Source organism: Poromitra crassiceps, assembly GCF_964638095.1.
Source record: "Poromitra crassiceps genome assembly, chromosome: 28".
In the NCBI taxonomy this organism is placed as follows: domain Eukaryota; kingdom Metazoa; phylum Chordata; class Actinopteri; order Beryciformes; family Melamphaidae; genus Poromitra; species Poromitra crassiceps.
Genome location: NC_139651.1, coordinates 14,827,511 through 14,849,660, shown reverse-complemented (window position 1 = coordinate 14,849,660; position 22,150 = coordinate 14,827,511). Strand labels below are relative to the sequence as shown.

The 22,150-nt window shown below is 45.3% G+C and overlaps 2 protein-coding genes across 2 annotated transcripts; both read left to right on the top strand.

The window, feature by feature from the left end:
* Positions 1-507: 507 nt before the first annotated feature.
* fgf3 (fibroblast growth factor 3) lies at positions 508-2,552 on the top strand (the record flags this gene model as incomplete). Its single annotated transcript, XM_083662166.1, has 3 exons — positions 508-772; positions 1,709-1,812; positions 2,169-2,552. 3 exons carry the CDS (start codon positions 508-510, stop codon positions 2,550-2,552), a joined length of 753 nt encoding a protein of 250 aa, XP_083518292.1.
* Positions 2,553-11,486: 8,934 nt separating this feature from the next.
* On the top strand, positions 11,487-21,463 carry fgf4 (fibroblast growth factor 4; the record flags this gene model as incomplete). Its single annotated transcript, XM_083662214.1, has 3 exons — positions 11,487-11,823; positions 16,811-16,914; positions 21,287-21,463. The coding sequence occupies exons 1-3, from the start codon at positions 11,532-11,534 to the stop codon at positions 21,461-21,463; spliced, it is 573 nt and encodes a 190-aa protein (XP_083518340.1). The 5' UTR covers positions 11,487-11,531.
* Positions 21,464-22,150: the final 687 nt, after the last annotated feature.

The window sequence follows — 22,150 nt, the reverse complement described above, 5'->3', positions numbered from 1 at the left end:
GAGGATCCAACAGGATTCCTGACCCCCCTCACCTGTTGCTCTGCCTGCTGCCTGTATAATTTGGGCTGTCTAATTGCTCTTGGGGATATTTCAGAAGAGGAGTTCAGAGGAGAGGGGAGCTGCTCCTCCGCACTCAGCAGCCACGGTGTAATTGTATCCACGCCGCAGTCTCTCACTTCACACAGGGCTGATACCTTTCGCCTCCCCCTTTCCTTTGTATCAATTGGTCGGAGTTCAGCCCATTGTCACCGCAAGCTTCTTTTATATCTGCGCTCAGTCTGCGCACAGGCTCTCAGTCAGAGACCACAGGAGGGCTTTCCTTCAGCAGGAGAGAGAGAGAGAGGAGAGGCGAGGCGAGGAGCGGGTGTTGGAGCGCTGTCTGTCGCGGGTAGGCTCGGATGCGCACGGGGCTGTTTGGGGGGCCCCCGACACTTTAATGGGACCGTTAACAACGGGCAGCTCTTCTCTGTTTTCTCGCCACAGCCGTCGCCCCCCGGCCATGCCACAATGCTGATGATTCTTCCTCTGCTGGTGTTGCTGAGCGTGCTGCTGGATCGTCCCGTGCAGAGCTCCCGGGTCCCCTGCGCGCCGGGCCAGGCCCGGGCACGCTGCGACCCCCGGCAGCGGAGGGACGCGGGGGGCCGCGGAGGAGTGTACGAGCACCTCGGAGGAGCGCCGAGGCGCAGGAAGCTCTACTGCGCCACCAAATATCACCTCCAGATCCACAGCAGCGGCAAGATAGACGGCTCGCTGGAGGAAAACAACCCGCTCAGTGAGTAAAAGCGCAACTTTTACGCACGCAATACTCCAAACTCTGCCTGCAGCGTGATGGAGCTGTGAGGTGAACTTTGTGCTGCGGTGTTGGATCACAGCCCGAGTGAAAAGTGCTATCACATTTTGGGACCACATTCTTGATTCAAATATTTTTTGGAATGTAATTTGGGATCAAATTATATGCTTCCGTTATGGCTAAAATATGCTGTCTATGTTTATATGCAATATAGTAACGTATTGGAGGTCAGTCTAGGCTATTCAGGATTTCAATCCAACCGTTTATTTTATTTTATTTATTTTATTTTTTCACGGTCAGTTAGTCGCTGGCTCGTCAGTTGACTTTCTGTTTGTGTGTGTGTGTGTGTGTGTGTGTGTGTGTGTGTGTGTGTGTGGGCGCGCACGCGTGTGCGTGTGAGGTCATCTCATTGCAGACTAATCTGCATTAGAGTATCACAGACGAGAATGAACATCCAGGCGGGACAAAGCCTAACGGATGTATTTATCTCATCAGCGACAATTACAGCCTTTCCAGGCCGCTCAACAGGCCGTTAACTAATCAAGCACTGATTAAACAAACCAATACACATCCTGCTACAGTGGGAAGAGGTGGCAAACGCAATCCATCAGTCATATTAGTCACTCTAACCGTGCGTAAAATGAATTGAGTTTCATATTTATTTATTTATTTATTCATTCATTCGTTCATTCAATTAGTATGTGGAAGTTATACATTCTTGAACACTAATATTATTTCTATCTTTCAAAAAGAATTACGTTTCAAATTTAAATGGACAATTGGCACTTTGAACATGAATACATCTTTGGGTTACTCTTCAAAATGAGCTCCTAACTCATCATTCTAATTCCCATAGCATCCGCACACGTGTTAATCCCATAATTGCATCCCATAATAATGCTCGTCTCTGTGTTGCAGGTATCATGGAAATCACAGCGGTGGACGTGGGTGTCGTGGCCATAAAAGGGATTTTCTCCGGGAGATATCTGGCCATGAATGATAAAGGCCGGCTATACGCCTCGGTAAGCACAGATCTCCGCTCCCACACCTTTACCTCCGTCTGTTAGCTCACCCACACCCAAACACCTCGCACCTCTTTGACAAGTGGCCGTGAAGCAGCCAGTCTGAAGGCCTCAACTAACAAGGCATGGAGATTTGATTGCATAGAGCCGACTGTAATCTTTATCTGGGATAAATTGCATAATTTTGTGGAGATTTCCACTTTTCCTGGTGCCTGATATAGGACTCTTGTGTGACTGACGGCAGCGTTTGACTGGAAACACTCGCTGCATCTGAAGAAAAACCATGACCGACCGGCTGTACGACGAGCTGCATGACCAAAGTTGTTCACTGTTTTTCCTCCTCCTCCTCTTCCCAGGAGGTGTTCAACAAAGAGTGCGAGTTCGTGGAGCGCATCCACGAGTTGGGCTACAACACCTACGCATCCCGCCACCACTCCACCGAGCAGCCCTCGCCACCGGGGGTCGGCGGCGGCAAGCGTCGCGCCAGCGCCAAACGGCAGTGGTACGTGTCGATCAACGGCAAGGGCCGGCCGCGGCGAGGGTTCAAGACCCGGAGCACCGACAAGGCCTCTCTTTTCCTGCCCCGGGTGCTCGGTAACAAGGACCACGAGATGGTGCGGAGGTTGAGGGACAGCCAGAGTCCGCACCACCACCACCACCACCACCAGCACGGCCGCGGAGAGCGCCGGAGACGCCGGCATCGGGCCAGGAAGGGCCGCGGGCGCCGGCCGGACGACTGAACGCGCGGTCGGAAAAAAGGGGGGGAGCTGAAAAAAGTGGCGGAGCTACGACTCGCCCTGACACGGACCCGTTTCTCGGCACATAGCTTGATTGAGCGATCAACGGAGGACCTGGAAAGACTATACCGTGCGGAAAGTCGGTCGGATCCGGGAGCCTTCCGGATTAGCGCAAGCTTCTGCTGTCGATGCGGAGAGGAACAAAACAACACAGAGGAAGAAGGAAATAGCAGAGAAAGACCATCCGAGGAGGTTTAGGGGCACATATATTAAATCTAGGTTTTCCACTGACATGAGTGTGAAGTCACACTTTGATGGTGGTGTGTTTGCTCTTTACACTCATACATGTACTGTACACACACACACACACACACACACACACGCACGCACGCACTGATATGGCCAAAGTCACCCCAGCTATAATCTTGTCTCCAGTGTGGCAAAGATGACAAGCTGTTAATAAGATTGGCATTGGGAAGTGGTTCATTGCCTGGACACTGATGAGTGACTTCTTCAAAATGCCAAAATGCTCCTATCTTTCAAGAAGATGTCTGAATATAGCTCAAAAAATGTCAATTTTTGTAGAGAGTTCTACTTCCATGCAAGCAATCATTTTGCCATCGGCCGTCAAACTTCAGACGGTGGCCGGTTCATTTTGGATCAGAACTTGTGACTTTTTAAAGTGGTACAATTAATGTGTGTATATACAGTATATGCATGTACAGTGACTCTATCGCTTTTCACGTGTCAAAAGCTTAAAAGACAAACAGAATATAATATGTTGCTATTTTGAAGTGCTAACAAACAAACAAGAGGAGGTCGACAATGGGCGTTGAAGAGAGGACTTTACACAGCAAAGCACTTTTTTCAGATTCAAATGGAAAAGCGAAGGGAAAGTAACTCAGAGGTGGGATCAGATGTATTTTTGTGACGTTCTTACGATGTGATAGCCTACTGTCTGTAAACTGCAAGAAGTACTTTGTATATTTACTAATGATATGAATATTTATTTGGTGCCCGTGTTTTTTTCTAAGTTATTGATAATAAGACTGTTTCTACATTTGTTTCCTATAGTTCTCACTTGCCAGCTTTGCCCTCTGGTTCAAACATAAAACACAATGGTACTGACTCAAACAATCAACTGGCTACTTTCTTACTATGTGGCTACTTTTCATTCATTTGTTGCAACCGGCACAACGGAATGGTTTCCCAAAGGTTTCATGGCCAAGGTTTGTGATCGCAGGACTTGAATCTTACTTCTCCTCTCACCCCCCCCGAGAAGAGAAAAACATTATTATTATTATTATTAATTTAGGGCATGGCTTTTTGTGCTAGAGTTGTAAATGGAAGTGTACAAAAAGCTTTGGACACTTTAAGAAAGCTGAACGTATATGTGTACTTTCTTATTATCTTCCTCCAGATGAACTTTCAAACTACTTTTTGTCAGATTGGAATGATGAGTTTCCACGTTGAAATATTCAAAAATGAGACGTTTTGACATCAACCCACTGAAGTTGTACTTTTTCTTCAAAATGTTCAGTCGACATGCAATTAAAAAAAAAAAGTCCAAAAGGGCCACATGGAACCTTATACTGCCCAAGTGTTCTAAACTCAGAAATCGACTTTTGAATATTTTCACAAAGGTCACAATTGTCGAATTGAGACTTTTTTTTAATGAGTGTTTCTTTCATTGCTTCTCTGTTCCTCCGGCCACTTCGCTTTGATAATGGCATCGACTGAAACACAAAGGAGGTGCTTTTGTTTTTTGCCAAGGAAAAAAAGTCACTCATGGCAAAAGTTAAGCCTGGGCAGAATGATCCTTCTTAATCTCTCGTCCGCTATATGAGACCCAACGCTATTTTAAACCATTCCTTTACAATTAAATAATTAGATCTAATTTTAACTCACTATTATACGACTGTAAAAGAACAGCTATGGTAACTGTCAACACGGTATGAATGACCGAAACTAAAGGTCAGTCAAAGGGCTCTCAATACCTTTAAGTAGCGGTCGTTTTTTATTACATGATTGCATAAAGTCCTAGGACTAAAACCGCAGTTCCACCCTCCCCCCACACAGCCGTGCTACATTATCCGTCACTCTTTGCTGCCACTCATTTGTTAAAGTGCTGCACCTGTCGCTGGCGACACGGCGGAGCTGCAAACCAGAAAGACGACCGGCCGGCCCGATGCAAAATTCATCACGGGCCGCCGTTCGGACTCTCCTGGTTGGATGTCGAGCTCTGCAGGTCCCTGGCCTTCCCCATGCTCCCATCTATAGGTAGCTTGCATAGAAAGGCCCTGTCATTCTATACCTACGGGCTGGGCAGGCTTCCTGGCCCGGACAATAGCTCCTCCCAGGGGGGGCCTGGGAAGCGATGTCGCCTGAGACTTTTGGGCTTTTTTTGAAAACACCGACCGAAAGCCGGAGCGAAGCGGAGTCCATAAACAAGGCAGGCCCTCCTGAAAGCAGAAACTGTGTCATACAAAGTGTAACACCTTTGCTATGTCCGTTATGAATGGCCAACTCTAATATTACTCAACAGGAATGCAGAGGAGGTATGGCCTGTTGAGGCCCCTCTTCTGTCTTTTTTCATTTAGCAGCATTTATCTTCTGAATCTCTTCCTACAAGGCCTATAGCCCGGGACAACCCGCCCCTATCTCTCCCCTCCATGAGATCCTGCCCACAACCATTTTGCCCTACTAAGATTTATCAGCCGGCCAATAGAACGGCGATATCCGCTGCGGCTGATGGCTGCAGGGATAAGAATCCCTCGGAGAGCATTTTGACATGAATGATATAATAACTATGGCTGAGAGCCTGTCTTTCAGAAAGGGAAACCCAGAGGGTCCTTTTCAACGTCAACGTCAAGATTGTCTATGTCAAAATGTGGCTCAATGGCTTCGTGTCAAAGTGACTATAACCTAAGGCAGTGGTTCTCAAGTTTTTTCACATGAAGGACCCCTCAACTGACAAAAATTAGACCACGGACCCCCCACTTGATAGGATTTTGTCCCACGGTCCCCCATATGATTGATGCTTTTAGATGTTTTATTACAGAAAATGTATAAAACCCATGACCAAAATAGTCATTGTGTTACTTATGAATGGAATTATAGCCAAAATAAATGACCCCCCTTTTGGCTGGGGACCCCCTGGAACCCCGCTCAAGGACCCCTGGGGGTCCCCGGACCCCCATTTGAGAACCAATGACCTAAGGCAAACATTTTTAGATATGTGACTTTTGGCCAAGGATCACATGGCTTCAGCATCCACACCACTTGTTTTGTTCTATACATGTGATTTGATGTTGTATAAATGGGTTGATCATTCCCACGCTGGATCATGTTTGCACTGACTTGCTCCTTTCTGATCTGTTGAGTGTCTGTTTGAACAACAGACTATATAGAGTTTGTATGTTTTGGATTTGTCAACCGACCCTCAGCCGGCTGGGCTGCTTCTGTTAAAGCCATCGCATAATAATGATGTGACACAAGGCTACATTTATAAGTAGGCCGATCATTTTGTTGATTTATGCATTGATTATTAGGGTTTTAGTCTCTAAATGCTGTTTCAGAGGCTTTTATACCGTGTCAGGATTGCAATTGTAGGGGATACACTGAATACGTATGAAAATGGTAACATTTAAAGATATTGAAAATCTGCACAAAATATTGCCTATGACCAGCTTCAGTATAAAAAGCCACATCAGTTACAGTTGCAGTACTGCTGGTGACCTGAGAGAGATGGTGAAGGGTGTTGAAAACGTTTCAAGATAGGTCTTCTGTTCACAGCATGCAGGTGACAGACTGCATTGCAGGAGTGTTCACATGTAGACACTGCCCCCTAGAGGCAGCTGGTCGGCTCCCTCCCTCCACAGTGGTGACCATCGCCCTGTGTGAATGTGAATTTGGCCCATCTCGGTCTGAGGACTGCAGGGCTCTCAGCGGGCAGTAAGCACATTGGCTCTGTTGAACTTCATGGTTCTTAGTGTTGACAATCAGGCGAAGGACATAAAACGTACGTATAGCCCCTCATGACCAAAACAAATACACCGTGTTCTTTCAACCTACATCAAGAAGATGATTGTTCGCCTTTTCATCACCAGACGTCGACCAGGATGAACACTGATTTGGTTTTCAATGCCTCAGTTGAAGCATATCTCTATAAAGCGAAACCATAGAGCACAGAAGAAACCCACAAAAACAAACTGAGATTTTACCTGTAATCGTTGTCATACTTTCCTCTAATGGGAAAATATAATTTTATATATTTATTTATTTATTTATTTATTTATTTATTTATTTATTTATTTATTTTTTATATATATGGTAACACACTTTACTTGGATAGTCCACCTACAGAGTCAATTACAAGTTTTGCTACTTTCAAAAACATATAATGGCTAGATATCAAATTATTCTATTAATACTTTGTAAAGACCTTCGATGTTAACAACAACAACTCTGTAGGATCTGTTCATCACACGGACTCCGGAGTCCGACTCAACTACAACACTGAACATAGACAACTGTATTCCTACAAATCACACAGCAACCTCAATCTGGCAGCAGTCCAGCGACAGCTTTCAACATGGCCACCATCCAAGTTCTCTGTGCCAACAATAACAGAGGAAACATCCCCACCTCCTTTGCTCGGATATAAATGATACTTGATATACACATGAACTAATAGGACATCTTTGTCACAATGCAAAGACCTTCATGACATGAATCCCGACTGATATTTGAAAAATGTCTGTGTCTTTAGGAATCATTTTTCTGTTAAGCTGGTTAGACATCAGACTGTATTAACCCACCTTAGTTGCAGTGGTAATTGTATAAATTGTTTGTATTTTTTGGTTGGGGAAAAAATAGATTCAAGGCTTGCAGCAACAAGATAAAAGGACAGAACACCAATTGGGTCTAAAGGGTTAAAATAATACAAGTACCAACCAATTTTTTCCAATAGTTACAATATCCAAGATTTTCAAATGAATCAGTGATTGCTGTGTTGCATGCGAATAGTCTTCAATAGCAGCTGTCACCCAAGCAATGACATTGCATAAATATGACATAAAAACACATTGCCTTCAGTAGCCTACAACACACACAGAAACTAAAGACGTACCATCACTCACAAATGTCAAGATGATGTGAGAGGAACATCTCAACCATTTCAACCTAACTTCCACATCTTGTGAGAAAAGGATGTTACAGAACCATGGAGAGCGACAGCAGAAGAGCTGCTATTCCAGTGGTTCTCAATGTGAGGTTCAGGGACCACCAGGGGTCCTTAGGGGGTTCTAGGTGGTCCACATGAAATTAAGTTGAAGTTGATTAGGATGACCATGTAGCTACAGCATTGGAGCAGCATATTGTTCCTGGGGTCCATAAGCCTAGATGTTATTATGATATTAGGAGTATTAACCCCTAACATACATGTCTTTGATGGTGGGAGGAAACCGGAGCGCCCGGAGGAAACCCACACAAACACGGCGAGAACATGCAAACTCCACACGGAAAGGACCTGGGACGGACCGGGCGTTCGAACCCCGGGACCTTCTTGTTGTGAGGCAGCAGCGCTAACCACTGAGCCACTATGCCATCCAAATTAGGGCTATTGGTGACATGTTGAACACCATTATTTAAGTAAGAAGTTAACACAATTAGATAATGTAGAATAAAGACTATTTTGGACATAGTTTAGCTGTCATCTCTTTCCTACAATGCTGATAGTCATGGAATTCTGGACAAAATCATATCTACCAATAAAGAATTGTTGCAGATTTGGGTTGGAGAGACAAACTCTCGTCAAATGAATGTCAATCGAATGTGGACTAAATTAGGGGTCCTTGACATGAAAAAGGTTCAGAATCACTGTGCTACTCTATACAGCCCACAAACATCTCCAGATCATATCTTGATCTGGATCGGAAACTTGAGTTTCCAGATCACATTTGGAGGATGGAACTAATAAACACAAACACATACAGGTGATCACCATGGCACATAGACATCACCATGACTGAGCACCGTGGTATCTACATATTTGATCATACCAGGCCGTCCTGGAGGTTCAGTGCTCCAATAGACATCCTGGAGGCCCAACAGATCATCAGCCACCCTGGATTTTGAAGGTGCAGCGGCCTGTGGCACTGGTGCAAGGCCGGATCTATCATATGGGCAAACCCAGGGGCCCCCTCAGCATGAAGAAGCCCCCACGGTCACATCGGAAGCGATTGTGTTGACACTTCCTGTGGCAGAGCTATGTCCCCGCAGCATGCTTCCAGGGAGCCACTAGCTGTGACCAGAGACCATCTCTGGTTTGAGCAGGTAAAACAGCTGGCATTTTGAACAGGAAGTCATAACACAAACGGGTCAAGTGGGCGGGGCTACATAAGGTGAATAGCTGACGTCAGCACACTATAGATTTCGTTATGAATGAAGACATCGTTGACTTTTCATGTGAAAAATCAAAGAAATTGATTTTTTTGTGATTTCTTTGGCATACATTGTTCAATAGGTGCACTGTATGACATGGGATGTGATCTAAAATAGTTAAAAAGTCATTTTTCATTTCAGCTCGACTTTAAGGTCGCTTTCACATATAAGCCGTTTGGTCCGCTTTAACTGCGCCAGAGTTCGTTTCCTCGGATAGTGCGCTTCGTTTGGGGTGGTGTGAAAGCGCAAACGAACTCTGTTGCGGAACAAACAAGCGAACTCTGGTCCGCTTGAAAACGTGGGTCTCGGTTCGTTTGCAAGTGAACTCTAGCGCGGTTCGTTTGTGGTGTGAAAGCAAACCGAACCAAACACAAGAGCAAATATAGGAAAGGCAGTGCATCATGAGTAGAAGGCAGTAGAAGGAAGCAAAACAAACAGTGAGGCGTGCACACGGGTCGGCGCGCACCGCGCTGCCTCGCTCATCTGCAGAATGATGTTGGACCCAACAGCTCGCTGCCTCATCTGATGCTCATATTGGGCGCAATCTTGTCAAATATTTATTTGATAGTAACACCAAAGTAAAACCAGAAATCCCAAGATCGCATAAAGGACGATGTTTCTCTATGGGTTGCGTTTCGCGGATTCACTTGTGTGCAGTCAGCCCTCAGCAGGCAAGGCAAGTCCACCAGCTTATAGAGTATGTGAAAGCGACCTAAGCTGTCCTGGAGGTCGTGGTTGTCCATTGGCCATCCTGGAGGTCTGGTGAACCATTGTTCTAGACCTAGAGGTCCATCGGTTACCCTGAATGTCCAGTGGTTCAATGGTTCATCAGCTGTTTTTGGTAGTCCTGAACCCGGTGCTGCAGGTCCGGTGGTTCAGTGGCCATGGAGGTCTGGTGGTCGTCGACCCAGGGCTCCAGCGCTTTAGGGTCGTCTCTAAGATCTGACTGCATTCACGGTGCCAATTTGCAGCATACAAAGAACATTGAGGATCAGCCGAATGTGAACGTGAGAAAGCGTCTCATGCGTGGAGAATAAGAAGCAAGACCGAGCCACCCCAGAGATCAAAGGTCTTCTGTCTCTGTGTTGACAGACAGGGAAGACCTTCAATGACTGAACATGGACAGAGACAATGGGACACTAGGGTAAACCCACAATGCTTAACATAGTATTAGCAGCTATCTAGTGGTAAATTAACATACACACACACCCTTACAGAAAAAACACATGATGTTCACATGTTAAATTTCACATGTGAAAACATGTGGAACACATGTGGAACCCATGGGAAGCGTGTGGTTTGGGAAAATGTTCACATGTAGGAAAACATGTTATCACATGTTTTAATGTGATAACATGATTTGCCACATGTTGTATAGCAACATGTTCTCCACATACATGTATAGTGTGTGTATACTTCATAAAGATGTCAGTTGGTCGGAAAAGGTAGCAAACTGGGCTTTGGTGTGTCACACGACTATATAGATGGAAAAAAAATGTGTAGCGTATTTAGATTGTGAACGAATGAGACAGTCCTTCACTTTTACAATTCAGAAAAATCAGTGAATAGGCAAGTATAGACATAATGCTTATCTGGACTGTGCGGAATTGTATAGTTACAGGATTGGCTTTTTTGAGGAACAGAAACACTTTCCTGCAGACAATAACCAGACTTTATGAAAAAAAAATATATATATATAGGTAATAATAATAATAATCCCAAGCTTAGTTACGGTAGTATTTCACTATAAACCCACACACTGTTATACATGGAGTCCACTCTTGCCACATAAAGGCAAGTCCATTTGTCTTTAACAAGATGATGATGTGTTTTACAGTAAAGGCCAGTGTGTCAGGCCTCGGCCAACAGTGACAGCATCTACTTATCACGCTGCTAACCCTCTATTTAGTCTTGCCATTGTTTTCTTAAAGAACCCGGGACATTAGTTCCCCTTTCTCTCTACAAGTCTTAAGTTGGTGCTTTTTTTTTTCATTGGGTTGAATTGGAACCTTTGTTTTTTCCTGTTATCGTTCATTTATAGAACTGTCTCCTGTCTCGACACCACGGTCTGTTAACTTGGGCCATTTCCTATTTGACATCCTCCCATACATAAATTATGATATTCCACTGCTGATAATGAAGGCCTCACACAAAGAGACAGTTTTTTTTATTATTACATCTTATTCATTTATTCTCTACAAACTCCCGCACTTTGCTGTGAGATAAGACGTGGCTATTCTTTGATTTCAATCACTTCCCAGCTGTTTTTTTGGTGCACTTGAACGTGAAAATGTAGTTTGTAGATGTTAGAAGTGTGGAGCTGTGATGTAATGTCCCTGGCAGGTATAAATATAGCGGCATGGCTGCAGCGCGTCCATGCAGATCAATGTCTCTCCAGCTGAAGCCAGTGCGCCTCTCGGTCTGGGTATGAGCGCAACTTCCACACGCTCTCTATCGCCAAGTTTCTTCTTCTTGTTCTCGGTTCATTGGAGAGGCCGGCGTCGGCACAGGGCGGCTGTGTGCAGAGCCAGACCCGGGATGATGGGCTCTCTGGCGGCCCTGCGGACCGCACTGATCCTGGGGCTGGTGGCGGGGCTAGCGGGATGCGCCCCCGGGCTGAACGGTACGGCGTCGGAGCGCTGGGAGGCCCTCTACTCGCGCTCCCTGGCGCGGATCCCGGGGGAGAAGCGGGTGGAGACCAGCCGGGACAGCGACTACCTCCTGGGCATTAAAAGGCTGCGGCGCCTCTATTGCAACGTGGGCATCGGCTTTCATATTCAGGTGGCACCGGACGGCAGAATAACGGGAGTGCACAACGAAAATCGTTTCAGTAAGTTTGGAGCAATTATTTAATGGATACACATGATGCAGTGGATCTTTCAGGCTATTTCTCCATTTTTGACACATGTGGGCTATGCGCAGTTATATTCCAATTAACAGTTCCAGCGTATATTTTTGTAGATAGCCTAATTGAATATATAATTATAAATTAGGCTATTTAATTGAACTTTGTTACGAGCTTTTTAGACTGGGCGATATGGACAACATCAAATATCACAATATTTGTGGCTTAACACCTCAATATCGACATTGCAATTGGGGGATGAGCTTTCACAAAATATTTACACAATGAGATCTTTGATTAAAAAATCATCAGTAGGCCTAATGTGGATAAATGGATAAATGGGTAATGGCAAATAGCCTAACAGAACAGTCTGATAAGTTCAGAAAATGACATCACTCTAATGTCATGTATTTAAAACCAGGAAAAGAACACATGCCATATCAAGACATTATAAACAAAATCTAAGATGATAATATCTAGTGTCATATCACAATATTGATATCATATAGATATATCGCCAGCCCTCAGTTGTAGGTGGACAGGCTTCATGGGCTAAATTGACAATTCGCAAAAGGTTGATTTTATAATACATTTTCAATGAATGACAAAATAGGAGACAGTTTCTAATCAAAACGTGCCACTATACCTGCTGCCATCTCTCTGCCTGCAAGCCATTTGGCTTCACTCAAATCACCGAAACACCTGTTGTATGTAATAGCGAACGGGTTGCAGATATTGATCCAGTCGTCAGTGCCCACATCTGGAGTCCTGCCATAGTGCCGTTGAGCAGAGGTGTGTATAGGTGCTTTCCACTCTCTTCTGTGTGTAACCAGAGCTCGCTGTGATCCAGGCCAGCGGCCAGCCAGCTCCTAAAGTTAGGACACACAGCTACAACATAGACCCATCTGTTAAGGCAGATTAACCCCAGCAGCCCGACCCTGACAAAGTCATACAATGCCTGACATTTGCAGACACGCAGAATAACAAACATGTATTTACCCAACATGTCAAATCTAATCCGTGCCATCCCATGCATTCTGAACTGGAGTGCTATTAAGTGACAAAAAGGTATTGCGGTATTGACAGCCATGCTTGGGAACTTCCAAGCTTGTTTTTGTGTTCCCTCGGCACTATTTTGAGACGCGGCGGCATAAAATTTCGGGGAGATACATTACACGGGATCTCTTTGAAGAATCCAAGCTGCCGTAAAACATTTCAAAATGATATCAGGAACAAAACATGCATAGAGGTCTGCTGTAACCCAGCGGTCTGCTGTAACACAGAGGTCTGCTGTAACACAGAGGTCTGCTGTAACACAGAGGTCTGCTGTAACACAGAGGTCTGCTGTAACCCAGAGGTTCTGCTGTAACACAGAGGTCTGCTGTAACCCAGAGGTTCTGCTGTAACACAGAGGTCTGCTGTAACCCAGAGGTCTGCTGTAACCCAGAGGTCTGCTGTAACACAGAGGTCTGCTGTAACCCAGAGGTTCTGCTGTAACACAGAGGTCTGCTGTAACCCAGAGGTCTGCTGTAACCCAGAGGTCTGCTGTAACACAGAGGTCTGCTGTAACCCAGAGGTCTGCTGTAACCCAGAGGTCTGCTGTAACACAGAGGTCTGCTGTAACCCAGAGGTCTGCTGTAGAGGTCTGCTGTAACACAGAGGTCTGCTGTAACACAGAGGTCTGCTGTAACACAGAGGTCTGCTGTAACACAGAGGTCTGCTGTAACACAGAGATCTGCTGTAACCCAGAGGTCTGCTGTAGAGGTCTGCTGTAACCCAGAGGTACTGCTGTAACCCAGAGGTACTGCTGTAACCCAGAGGTCTGCTGTAACCCAGAGGTCTGCTGTAACACAGAGGTCTGCTGTAACCCAGAGGTACTGCTGTAACCCAGAGATCTGCTGTAACCCAGAGGTACTGCTGTAACCCAGAGGTACTGCTGTAACCCAGAGGTCTGCTGTAACCCAGCGGTCTGCTGTAACCCAGCGGTCTGCTGTAACACAGAGGTCTGCTGTAACCCAGAGGTCTGCTGTAACACAGAGGTCTGCTGTAACCCAGCGGTCTGCTGTAACACAGAGGTCTGCTGTAACCCAGAGGTACTGCTGTAACCCAGCGGTCTGCTGTAACCCAGCGGTCTGCTGTAACCCAGCGGTCTGCTGTAACACAGAGGTACTGCTGTAGAGGTCTGCTGTAACCCAGAGGTACTGCTGTAACCCAGAGGTACTGCTGTAACCCAGCGGCTGCTGTAACCCAGCGGCTGCTGTAACCCAGAGGGCTGCTGTAACCCAGAGGTCTGCTGTAACCCAGCGGCTGCTGTAACCCAGAGGCTTAGCCCGGGACAAGTGAGACATTGAGCATCAGCAGGGGAGTCAGTCCACTAAACCCAGACGATCCCCACATCTAATATCATTTACCTCCTGGGACAGAAACCATGCCTGTACATTTCTGACAGGACATTATAATTTGGTTAATCTATCAGACATATGGCCTGCAGATATATATATATATATATATTTATAAATGTGATTAGATATGTCAGAAAACTCTCAGCTTAGAGGGAACATTGTCTTAAATGCTGATGTGACTTTTTTTTTGATTTGGCTTCCAAATACAGAAGATTTCTGGGGATTTTTTTTAAAGTGATAAAAACTACAGAAATTTGCACTCACTTAGGCTAAGATACAGAGAATACCACACCTTGCCAAACGCCCCATAGGCGGAGTGCAGTTTTGCGATATTGAGCATCAGAGATTAGACTGGCAAAAGTTGGCAAAACTGCTATGTACTTTGTCTCTTTTTAAATATGTTACCTCTGAGGGAGGGCCACCGCTCAACCCAGCCAAGTCTCGGCCAAGGTGCTGGAAAAATAACTAGAGTTACAAATATAAAAGGAATTTCCACACACTTGAATCTGTACAGATTTCACATTTATTAAGCTTTCGGTCGACTAGACCTTCATGAAGGTCTAGTCGACCGAAAGCTTAATAAATGTGAAATCTGTACAGATTCAAGTGTGCGGAAATTCCTTTTATATTTGTAAATATGTTACCTCAAAAGTATATATAAAAAAACATGCATGAAGTACTGAAACATTCAAAAATCTATAGGTTATGAATATAACCACAGTTCTATGAGTAATACGAGCGAGAAGTCTTTATGGGTGTCCATCTCTCAGGGATGCCATGAGATGAACACCCATAAAGCGAGACTCCGAAGTCTTATGAAATAGAACATGAATAGGTGGATAACTCAAGAAGTCTGTAAGAATCTTACAATTCCAAAGATACAAGTTATTTGCATTTTGATGAGCTGGTGAATAATAGCCAGCTCACATTTTGGGATGACACATGAACGTGTTACGTGTGGATAGTGAACTACTATGCAAAATGTGCTGAGTCGATTTCTGTGTTGAGCAGGGGGGGCGTTTGTCTCCCCATCCAACACCTTCTCATTCCAACCGCATCCTATGTTGAGGTTTCATCAGGACCCCTTGGCCCACATGGTTTGTTGATGTTGTTGATATACTGTAGGTCTTCTCCTATATTTGTACTATGTTGTAAACGGAGTTCACAGCACAAGAATTTCACACGTGATACTTGTACCATGGAGTGACAATAAAAATCTTGAATCTTGAATCTTGTGTGTGTGGTTTGATCCTGCAGGTCTTCTCCTTGGCCCACAGGGTTTGTTGATGTGCGTGTGGTTTGATCCTGCAGGTCTTCTCCTTGGCCCACAGGGTTTGTTGATGTGTGTGTGGTTTGATCCTGCAGGTCTTCTCCTTGGCCCACAGGGTTTGTTGATGTGTGTGTGTGGTTTGATCCTGCAGTTCTTCCCCTTGGCCCACAGGGTTTGTTGATGTGTGTGTGTGGTTTGATCCTGCAGGTCTTCTCCTTGACCCACAAGGTTTGTTGATGTGTGTGTGGTTTGATCCTGCAGGTCTTCCTCTCGGCCCACAGGGTTTGTTGATGTGTGTGTGTGGTTTGATCCTGCAGGTCTTCCTCTCGGCCCACAGGGTTTGTTGATGTGTGTGTGTGGTTTGATCCTGCAGGTCTTCCTCTCGGCCCACAGGGTTTGTTGATGTGTGTGTGGTTTGATCCTGCAGGTCTTCTCCTTGGCCCACAGGGTTTGTTGATGTGTGTGTGGTTTGATCCTGCAGGTCTTCTCCTTGGCCCACAGGGTTTGTTGATGTGTGTGTGTGGTTTGATCCTGCAGGTCTTCCTCAGTCTTGACCCACAGGGTTTGTTGATGTGCGTGTGGTTTGATCCTGCAGGTCTTCTCCTTGGTCCACAGGGTTTGTTGATGTGCGTGTGGTTTGATCCTGCAGGTCTTCTCCTTGGCCCACAGGGTTTGTTGATGTGCGTGTGGTTTGATCCTGCAGGTCTTCTCCTTGGCCCACAGGGTTTGTTGATGTGCGTGTGGTTTGATCCTGCAAGTCTTCTCCATGGCCCACAGGGTTTGTTGATGTGAGTGTGGTTTGATCCCGTAGGTCTTCTCCTTGGCCCACAGGGTTTGTTGATGTGCATGTAATTTGATCCCGCAGGTCTTCTCCTTGGCCCACAGGGTTTGTTGATGTGCGTGTGGTTTGATCCCGCAGGTCTTCTCCTTGGCCCACAGGGTTTGTTGATGTGAGTGTGGTTTGATCCCGCAGGTCTTCTCCTTGGCCCACAGGGTTTGTTGATGTGCGTGTGGTTTGATCCCGTAGGTCTTCTCCTTGGCCCACAGGGTTTGTTGATGTGCGTGTGGTTTGATCCTGCAAGTCTTCTCCTTGGCCCACAGGGTTTGTTGATGATGTGCATGTGGTTTGATCCTGCAGGTCTTCTCCTTGGCCCACAGGGTTTGTTGATGTGCGTGTGGTTTGATCCCGTAGGTCTTCTCCTTGGCCCACAGGGTTTGTTGATGTGCATGTAATTTGATCCCGCAGGTCTTCTCCTTGGCCCGCATTTGTTGATGATGTGCATGTGGTTTGATCCTGCAGGTCTTCTGCAGATCTCTCCGGTGGAGAGAGGGGTGGTGACTCTGCTGGGGATTCGCAGTGGACGCTTTGTGGCCATGAACCGCCGAGGGAAGCTGTACGGATCTGTGAGTGTCCACACACACACGTCGTGATTTACTGTCTATGTCCCTGCCTCGACCACATCTCACTCACACACACACACACACACACACACACACACACACACACACACACACACACACACACACACCCACACATCACATTGTTTGTACGAACAAGGAGTTTATCTTGGTTGATCGTTCACATAGGTCCCACAGTCCCAAAGAATGTTTTGAATATAAAAGTTTTCGGAATGGTCCATGTAAATAAAATAAAGTATAAGTAACTGTATTTTGATAGTCCACCTACAGAGAGTCTACAGTGGCCTAACTGCCTCAAACATTTCTATTCACCAGAAATGAAATGAAAAAGAAATCTATGGAAAAACCCATCTGCACTCATTTTATTTAAATGTGGCTTTCTTGCATTTTTATTCCTTCATTTCCTTTTAAACGTGACGTTACTCTTGAGTGAATTTTTATGCGGAGGCCCCAGCCCTGCACTGACTGTGATGGAATTATGTAAGGAAGAGGCATTTGTGTTAATGTACTGTGTACACCAGCACACGAGCAGTGAGGTCTGTAAGAGCCCTTTGTGTTAATGTACTGTGTACACCAGCACACGAGCAGTGAGGTCTGTAAGGAAGAGACCTTTGTGTTAATGTACTGTGTACACCAGCACATGAGCAGCAGTGAGGTCTGTAAGGAAGAGACCTTTGTGTTAATGTACTGTGTACACCAGCACACGAGCAGTGAGGTCTGTAAGCAAGACACCTTTGTGTTAATGTACTGTGTACACCAGCACATGAGCAGTGAGGTCTGTAAGGAAGACACCTTTGTGTTAATGTACTGTGTACACCAGCACACGAGCAGCAGTGAGGTCTGTAAGATACCTTTGTGTTAATGTACTGTGTACACCAGCTCACGAGCAGTGAGGTCTGTAAGGAAGAGACCTTTGTGTTAATGTACTGTGTACACCAGCACACGAGCAGCAGTGAGGTCTGTAAGGAAGAGACCTTTGTGTTAATGTACTGTGTACACCAGCACACGAGCAGTGAGGTCTGTAAGGAAGAGACCTTTGTGTTAATGTACTGTGTACACCAGCACACGAGCAGTGAGGTCTGTAAGGAAGACACCTTTGTGTTAATGTACTGTGTACACCAGCACACGAGCAGTGAGGTCTGTAAGGAAGACACCTTTGTGTTAATGTACTGTGTACACCAGCACACGAGCAGTGAGGTCTGTAAGATACCTTTGTGTTAATGTACTGTGTACACCAGCACATGAACAGTGAGGTCTGTAAGGAAGACACCTTTGTGTTAATGTACTGTGTACACCAGCACACGAGCAGTGAGGTCTGTAAGGAAGACACCTTTGTGTTAATGTACTGTGTACACCAGCACACGAGCAGTGAGGTCTGTAAGGAAGACACCTTTGTGTTAATGTACTGTGTACACCAGCACACGAGCAGTGAGGTCTGTAAGGAAGACACCTTTGTGTTAATGTACTGTGTACACCAGCACACGAGCAGTGAGGTCTGTAAGATACCTTTGTGTTAATGTACTGTGTACACCAGCACATGAACAGTGAGGTCTGTAAGGAAGACACCTTTGTGTTAATGTACTGTGTACACCAGCACACGAGCAGTGAGGTCTGTAAGGAAGACACCTTTGTGTTAATGTACTGTGTACACCAGCACACGAGCAGTGAGGTCTGTAAGATACCTTTGTGTTAATGTACTGTGTACACCAGCACACGAGCAGTGAGGTCTGTCAGGAAGCCTAGGAATATGACGATGTCGGCACTGCAACTTTGGCCATGTTTGGATCCTAGAGCCATCCTGACAGTGAGTACAGCTCAGGAAACCTCACCCCATTGAAAGAGTTTTCTTATCTGTGTAAGATAACCTGTCTGTTGCTGGCAAAGCTTTAAAATACGTGGAGGAGGCGTCCGGATCTTCCATATTTCTATGACAGCTGAACCGCTATATGTCACTTTCTGCAACCAGTTTGGCTCCGCCCACAAAATAGGTAATCGCTGTTTACAAACATAAAAAGTGCCTATTAGTTGACATTCAACAATTGAACTGTATTCACTCTGTGTGTATTATCTATAGAGTCTGATTATCTATATGTGACAATTCATGAACATACCTTCTCAGAATAATTTAGGGGCTCCAGGTGATGAGAATCACTTGGAATGGGAAGCAAACAGAATCTGTTCAACATCTACAGACAAAAAGGGAAAATAGCTGTTGAAATGTTAGAAATACTCTGTAGACTCTCTGTTGGTGGACTATGCAAATAAATTGTTACCAATAATTCTAATAATAAGCATACATTTATAGTAGGGGTGGGGGGAAAAATCGATTCACCTAAGTATCGCGATTTTTAATGTCACGATTTTTTGAATCGATCTTTTATTCCAGAATCGATAATCACAAAAAAAAAAAAAAAAAAAAAAAAATTGGGTGCTTGCAGTCAGGCCATTCACTGAACAGCAGGCCAGGCGCCGCCTACTGGTTTACTAGTGGTTTTATTACTTTATTAGTTAGTCTGAAGTAATAATTACACTTCAGGGTTAAAGTGGGTGCATCTCATTGTAAAATTGGACTTCAAACGGCCCAAATCTGGCTTCAAACAGCCCAAATTGGGCTTCAAACGGCCCAAATTTCACGCGCGTCGGCCCATATCGGCCTGGCCTGCTTGGTATCTAATGCCCGGCCTGAATTATGATCCCAGTCCGCCCCTGTTTTTAACTATATCGCCCAGCCCTACTCATGATATATAATATACAGTCTCTAGTGTATGATTCAACTTTTCCCATGTTCTAATCTAGTGTAAAAAAGCAAACAAACTGAAAAAAGAAAAGAAAAAAATAAACAAAAATCGCAATAAATCGTAATATCGAATCGCAATAATCGTAGAATCGCAATACTTAAGAATCGCAATATAAATCGAATCAGCACCCAAGAATCGTGATAGTATCGAATCGGGAGATAAGTGAATCGCCACAGCTCTAATTTATAGCAGACTGAATTGTCAACTCCGAGTCCACACTCCGTTTCCATCTTAGAAGCAGCCAAAACTCAACTCAGTGGAGTGGGCGGAGTCGAAGGTCTGGGGCCAGGCAAAGATATTTAGGAAAGAACTCTCCTGTCTATGCATTATGGTTGATCACATGGCATGTGCAGTGTGTGTGTGTGTGTGTCAGAGAGAGAGAGAGGGGGAGAGAGAGAGAGAGAGAGAGACTATGGCATGAGTTGTCATCATACTGAGCATGTCATTCCAAGCATTGCCAGCCACCACATACACCTACTGTTCTTCCCTCAGCAAACTGGTCTTAAAGAGACCCCCCCCCCCCTCACACTCACACACACACACACACACACACACGCACACACAGTCGCACACCAAAAGCCAAAAGAACCGCGTGACGCGGTTCACGGTCTTAAAGGGATACACACACAAATGCTGCATCAGGTATCAATGGGTTAAATCACTCTGCTGCCAATCAGTCTGGACTCTGGACGATTTCCCGAAATTACAAAGTCCACGGGTCCAATCAGGGACCTGCCTCATTGTTGACAACGTAACCGGCCAATCAGGGACGCTTGCTGGCAAAACAGTAATGGCGGCTCCCGAAGCAACGAGCGCTAACGTTAACGGTAGTAGAGCTAATGTTCTGCACTTCTGTCCTTTTCTGGACTACATGACAATAGTGAGACAAAATGTCTGAGAGGAAAGGCTAAAATATCACACAAAATGTTTTGAGCTTGGAACTGTAACAGTCTGGGTGGAGTGCACTTCTGAGATGTTCAGCATCAACGTTTTGACATCCCAGCTGGCAAAACTGTAACTTTACTTTCTATCTTTTTAAATATGAATACCCAAAAGTCACATTTAAGCCATGTTCAGATTACAGGCAAATCTGATTTGCTGATAAAGTCATTAATCATCATTATGCTGATAAAGTCATTAATCATTATTATCTTGATTGGTTTCCCAAATCTGATTTGGGAGTGTGTCCGCACTGCCACAAATCTGATTCTCAAGTCGGATCTGTGTGTCCAGACCTAAACAGCCTATCTGCATGGGTTGCTATGGTAACGATGGTGGGCGTCAGTAAATACGTACGTTGGTGACGTGGTTTTCCTGCGCAGAAGCATTTGATCATGAGTTGCGAGTGACTGTGTGCACGCCCCTGAATAAAATGGCTACCATCGCCCTACAATCATAACTCAAAATAGAGGCAATTGTCTGATAGTAATCAAGACGAACAATACAGAGTGCAAATCCCCCCCCCCAAAAAAAAACATGGCCGGCGTCTTTTGTTTTGTCTCAGAGTCACCAGACAATCGACATCTCAAATAATCCCTCGTCTCCCTTTTCTGTTGCAGACGCACTACAACAACGAGTGCAAGTTCAGCGAGAAGCTCCTGGCCAACAACTACAACGCCTACGAGTCGGCGTCCTACCCGAGGATGTTCATCGGCCTGAGCAAGAACGGCAAAACAAAAAGAGGAAACCGAGTGTCACCCGCCATGACGGTGACACATTTCTTGCCAAGAATCTAGTGGGCCTCATAAATAGACTCTAACCTCAATAAGGAGAAGGAGGGGGGGAGCGGGGGGGAGAAGGGAGGGGGGGGGGGACTCCAGGCCATGATGCACTTTCACCCTGAGCTTTATGCGAGACGTCCAAGTGTATCAGATTTGATGTTTTCACTTTGTATATACCGCTATGCGTTGTTGTTTTTTATTTATGATTAACTACAGTTTTGTAATTTTTTATTATAAGGGTTTATTATAAGGGACATAACAGGTTGTCTTTTGAGCAGGTGGGAAGGGTGTGGGGGGAGGGGGGGGGGGGGGGTTAGAGGGACGGGTGTCTGAGACGCTAAACACATTTATTTATGTTTTCATGATCTAATTTATCCGACGTTTGCTGCTACTGAGAGTCCCGGATGAGTGAAATCCCCATTTTTTGGACTCGGTTTTTCTTTGCACTGATGAGGAAATACGCTGTAGCAAAAGTGTGCTGTGCACGTTCTTCGTGACTTTTTTTTTTCTTTCTTTCTTTCGTTCAAGACAAAAAAAGAAGAACCCTTTTCGAGTCTTAGCCTGGCGCTAAAAAAAGAAAATGAGCTTATCCAGGTCTTCTGGTGTGCCGAGGTGCCACTGATTGCCCAACGCTCGGGCTCCTTTGTGTGGCACTGGAGCCTAATTGAAAGAGTATCATCTTACTGGGAGCCGGGGAGAGAG